Source organism: Sinocyclocheilus anshuiensis, unplaced genomic scaffold, assembly GCF_001515605.1.
Source record: "Sinocyclocheilus anshuiensis isolate Anshui unplaced genomic scaffold, SAMN03320099.WGS_v1.1 scaffold147, whole genome shotgun sequence".
Taxonomy (NCBI): Eukaryota; Metazoa; Chordata; class Actinopteri; order Cypriniformes; family Cyprinidae; genus Sinocyclocheilus; species Sinocyclocheilus anshuiensis.
The window spans coordinates 319,058-324,742 of record NW_015549585.1 but is presented as its reverse complement, the minus strand read 5'-3'; the positions used below and the strand labels follow the sequence as shown (position 1 = coordinate 324,742).

Sequence of the window (5,685 nt, the reverse complement as noted above, 5' to 3'; positions counted from 1 at the left end):
TAAAATATTTTAATATAATATAATATAATATAATATAATATAATATAATATAATATAATATAATATAATATTATTTTGGGTTTTCTTCAAATGCACAAAAAAATCAAATGAACCCAAAATATGAGCAACAGTAGTGATGCAAGCAACCCACAATAATTATAAAAATTCTGTTACAAAATGCTCTCAAAGAAATGCATTATGCCACATCAGATGAGACTGCTGTCAAATGTCATGTCAACAGCTCATAAAGCGATTCTGTACGATGATCTGGATGGTGCTGAAATGCTCTCTGGCAGTATTTGTAGACTCATCCAGCCATAATTCAAGCACGGGTGGAGCGTTCGGGAGGGTGGAGGCCGTCTGGGGACGATCCTCTGGGATCTACAGTCTCATCAACATCACATGCAACCCTTGAGAGTTCACCAAACCAACCCGACGACTAACAAACAACTGCAGAGAGCCAAACGAAACAATTACACTGTGAACAGACTGATAGACGTCAATGGAAAGGAATGAAGGAAAGGACAACTAGGAAGGGAGGAAAACAAGTAAAGGGGGCGGAGCCTGGAGGGCTGCCATCCATCTGTTTAAATATTTAATGAGCAAACACATTTCTGTTCACTCGCATCTCGTGTTCAGCAGCTGGAATGAGGAAGAGGAGGAAAAGCTCTTCGTCACTGTATCCAGGCAGTCGCATGTGTAGCGTGTAAGTAAATAGGGCACGATTTCACCAGAGAATCACAGCTAAAACTGTCTTACAGGACAGCGGGCACAGATAATAACCTTCACACGAAAAAAGGCCGGGAACTGACCTGATAGAGGACGCCGGGGCTAGTTGTCACAATCGGTGATTTTGTTGTTACTTCAAAAATACAATATAACAAAATAAAATCAAGTGCTTTCCAGTATTTTTCTCATTGTATATCCTATTTTTACTTAGAAATATGGCACATTACAAAAGTGTTTTAGATGTTTTAAAAAATGTTTTAGAAATGACTTTTAGACATCAATCTTATAATCATCTGATAATCTATATATAGATGATGGAAGATCTTGTCCAAAGTTGTCAAGTTGTCACATTTATTTAAATGTTTTATAATTATTATATTAATAGAAGCTTTCATTTTATTTTTAAACAAATTTAGTTTTTTATTTTACTATTTGTTTTACATTTATTTTTATTTCAGTTTTAGTTTATTTGCAGTTTTTAGTGCGTCAGCTTGTTTTCATTTTAGCTTTAATTATAAAGAAAATATAAAGAAAAGAGCTAATATTAACAAAAATAATTAATAATCAATATTTATAAATATTAATAAATTAATATTAGTAAAAATAAAATATAAATGTTAGTACTTTAAATTTAGTTTTAGTTCAGTTCTAGTTTTTATTTGTATTTAAAATTAAAGTGAAAACTGAAAATATAAAGATTAGAGCTAATATTAATCAATAATAATGAATATTTATAATATTAATCAATGAATAGTAGTAAAAAAAATGAAACATACATATTAAATAATTAGTTTCAAATATTACTTTTTGTTTATAATTTATCTGTATTTCAGTTTCAGTTTTTATTTGATTCCAGTTAGTAATTTTAGTGCTTCAACATAAGCTTATTTCAGTTTTAATTGTTTTTCTTCTAATATTTAGATTTTATTTCAGCTTTCAAATTAACTAAAAACGTTTTAATAGTTTTAGTTTTTGTTAACGATACTGTGTTACCACATTATACTGGAATACTGTGCACAGTCTAAATAACAGAGTAGTAAGCAAACATTTGGATATGTTACGCATACAAAAAATCTGCATGTGGCACACATTATTCATGCTGCAGAAATACAGTATATAAGCTCTCACACAAATTAATGTCTGGTTCACATTTGAGACTGTGATGTCATCTGGCCCTCGCCCCTGTGCTCCGCCCCCACTGACATCATCACTCCACGACCCGCCCCACACACACACACACACACACAACTCACACACACACACACACACACACACACACACACACACACACACACACACACACACACACTCCCAGCAACACAACCGAAGCTTTCCACACTCGGACAGCTCTGAAGTGATCGATCTGCAGCACTGGAGCCTCCATCTCTCACTGCACCGGTGATTATAGGTTAAAGCACAATGCTCTCAAAGGGAAGCGTGAGTTTCCATGTTCACTCCCTCACTGTGACCGTGATCATCCTTTCTAGACTGTTCCACGCTTCGTACACTGAAGCGCTGCTGCCATCTGCTGCTTAGAAGAGACACTGCACATGTGACGGGTTTGGTGAATCACAGCTGGTATTGAAATAAAAACCTATAAATCTTTAAAAAGCCATTGCACACTCAAAAATCGTTTAAAAAAAAAACAGACGACTTCTCACATTTCTTTAAGTTATTTACAGGTAGTAATTTTAGTACTCCAACTTAATTTTGTTTCAGTTAGTTGCCAAAGCAACATTTCTCATTTTTATTTAGTTTAAGTTTTTCATCTAATATTTATATTTTATTTATTTAATTTTAACAAAATTGTTTTAATTAACAATAATTCATGTATTTCATTTAGTTATTCCATGCAACAAATACTGTACACAGTCTACATAATAGAGTAGTATGCAAACTTCTGCATATTCTTATAAAGATCTATATTAGATTACCTATAAATACCTATAAAAAGTGATTGCACACTCAAAAACAATTAAAAGACAGATGCCTGCTTACATTTCTTTAACTTTTTCAGGATGTCCCTGCACCTGTCCCACCACAGTGCCCTGTCTAGTGTTCTTCACCCAGCCCGTCACACCGAGTTTCTTCGCTTCTGCTTCTGTATACTGCAGTAAAACAGATGAAAAATTTGATTCCGAGAGAGATATGCATGCATGACTTATCACTGATGAAACAAGGGGTTTGAGATTACATTTACATTCATGCATTTAGAAAAGCAACTTTCACTGCATTCAAAGGACACATCTGATCAGTTGCATTCTTTAGGAATCAAACCCATCACTTTGACATTGCTAGTGCAAACCTCTACTATAATATACTCAGATATCGAACTGATTTCAGCTACTTGCATCTATCTAGAATATGCTTGTATTTAGGAATCAGCAGATAAACCATGCACTGCCATGATAACATGTCTAATATATATGAACACCATGGTGTGTTTGCTGGGGTTAGTACAGTATTCTGCTCTCCTTTCTTAGTCATGGAAGCAAAATGTTGTGTAAAATAATCTTAATGTATATTATCCAGACTTCTCACCATTCTGAAGCAAACACCTGAAAAAAAAGACAAAAAACACTTGTGAGATTGAGTTTGGTGCAACTGTGCAAAAGCATAATTTACATATTGATAATAAATATGAATGCACAATGGTGTAGAACTCTTTGGTACAGTGATATAAATAAATATGCGTCTATTTTTGGAGGCGTGGTGTGAATAAATGTCGCCAAGTCAAATACGCACCCTGAACATTCCCGAACACCTCGAAATCTACAGAAACATATTTTTCACCGGCGTCTGAAGACATTGCTAACAATATCACGAGGGTTAGGACCAAAAGAGAAGTCCAGGAGACGTTTGAATGACAGATAATCATAAATAAACGCACTTCTCGTCGTCTCGCAAGGTAAACAGACCGATGTCACGTGACAGCTGTTACTTTTCTCAACGCTGATCACGATGGACGAATCACAGTCGCTGTGGTTACAGAACGATGAGTTTTGTAACTTTGCTTTATTGAGATCGTTTGGACTGGGTTTCTGTTTATATGGTAGCCTCCAATCCTTAAAAATATCAAATGTAAAAGATAAAAAAGACAAAAACCGCTCTGAGAAGCTAACAAGTGCCCTCTGGAGGCAAAAAACGTTTTCTAAACTAGATCAGATTATGAATAGATCAATGAATAATGCATTTAAAATACATAAATGCAATCATTAATAGTAACCTATATTTATGAATAAACAATTTTTTCTTTTTTTTTAACATTTTTTTTGTTAAACATCAAATTATTTTGTCTCTTTCCAGAATGATTGAATTTTAAAAAGCTGACCAGATTACTAACCACAAATAATGAGCTTGATGAGATTTTAATATTCCAATCCCAGCCACAGTTGTTCTCTGTAATCTAGTATGTTTATGATTGAATCACAAGCCTGGCCTTCAAAGAATTACAGTGTGAATTCAAAAACATTTAGATTTGGGGATGCACAAACATTTTATTAGAGATGTAATTTGCATACAAGGGTTTAAGTTTCTTTTACAGACAAATCCTTTAAAAAACAAAAACAAATCCCATTTGGCTTTGACAGGGACCTTAGACCCAGGACATGAGAGGTTAAATGTTTTTAACGTGTTTTAACATGTCTGAGCCTCACAGAAAGACAGGATTAGACTTCTTTCCACGCCTTTAAAATCACAGTCTCAAAGCTCAACATTGATACTGCAGAGTTTTTTTTAGCATTAAATGAATGTTTCGTTTACTGAATCACTGAACCACAATTCCTGAATTACGTACTTGAGTAAAATCATCAAGCTAATCGAGTAAAATGTCAGGGGGAAAAAATACAATAAATACAAGGATGTGTGGTCTTATTAACATTTATTTTAGTAAACTTATTTCTAATTTAATAGCCTTATTAGAGAAATTAAGATGGCTAATATTTCCTCTTATTCTCATTTAAACTGGTCAATTTTAGGATTTAAAATGTTTAAGATCTCAAAGATCAAAGTTTTTTTTTAGCAATAAATCGGAATGTTTTATTAAGGAATATAAAAATAAAGTAAAATGTCAGTAAAAAGCAATCCAAGAAATATAAAGATAAATAAAAGTATATTTGTGGTCATATTAAAGATCTTTAGTAAACTTATTTCTTATTAATAGCCTAATTAGAGTTCTGATATTTCCTCTTCCATTCATTTAAACCAGGAAATAAATAAAAACTTTGAATATTATACATTTTTTAAATGTTTTTAGCGTTATATGGGAATGTTTCATTTATACTGAATCTAAAAATAAAGTTAAATGTCAGAAAAGCTGTGCAATAAACAAAAAGGATGAATATTTGTTATTAGTCGTATGTCCTCTTCTTCTCATGTAAACCAGGAAATACATTTTAAAATAAAAGTTAGGTTTTTAAAATGTCAAACACAATTTAAAAATTACAATTATAATCTAAATATCTAAATCTAATTTTATAATCTAAATGATGACTTTCAGTTTCTGCATTATTTCTAGTTACAAAACAAATGTAAGTAAACTGGTGACTTTGTATTGTACTCCAATGTCAAAAAAATGGGTGAAATAAAAAAAAAATGCAAAAAATAATAAATAAAGATGTATGATGGTCTGATGTTAAAGGAAACCTTGTACTTTAGCTCCAAAAAACGGATGAACATTAATAACTTTTTCAGTCTCTTTGGAAGCATAAAGCAATCCAAAACAGTTCTTGATGAGATGAGGGTCTTTTGCTAATCATAAAGAACATTGATCTGTAAGCTACAGCCAAAACAAGCACAAAACAGGCAAGTTTAGAGATTCCACAACATTGTGCTCATCTTTGGATTGTCATGTATCACAGCTGTGCCGACTGATGGAGGAGTAACTGTACACACACACACACACACACACACATTCTCTCTCTCACACACACACACACACACACGCACACACACTCT

The 5,685-nt window shown here is 32.9% G+C and overlaps 1 protein-coding gene across 2 annotated transcripts in view; it reads right to left on the bottom strand.

Moving 5' to 3' along the window:
- The window catches only part of acyp2 (acylphosphatase 2, muscle type), a 21,508-nt gene that overhangs the window by 6,498 nt on the left and 9,325 nt on the right, over nucleotides 1–5,685 (bottom strand). Inside the window, exons 1-3 of one of the 2 annotated variants that reach the window (XM_016446317.1) lie at nucleotides 3,475–3,793; nucleotides 3,271–3,287; nucleotides 2,728–2,837 (exon numbers count right to left, since the gene is read on the bottom strand). In XM_016446317.1, coding sequence (XP_016301803.1) covers nucleotides 2,728–2,837; nucleotides 3,271–3,287; nucleotides 3,475–3,607 — 260 coding nt within the window. In that variant the 5' untranslated portion in view covers nucleotides 3,608–3,793. Of the gene's footprint in view, nucleotides 1–2,727; nucleotides 2,838–3,270; nucleotides 3,288–3,474; nucleotides 3,794–5,685 lie in introns of those variants that run through there. The other variant, XM_016446318.1, reaches the window with a different exon arrangement.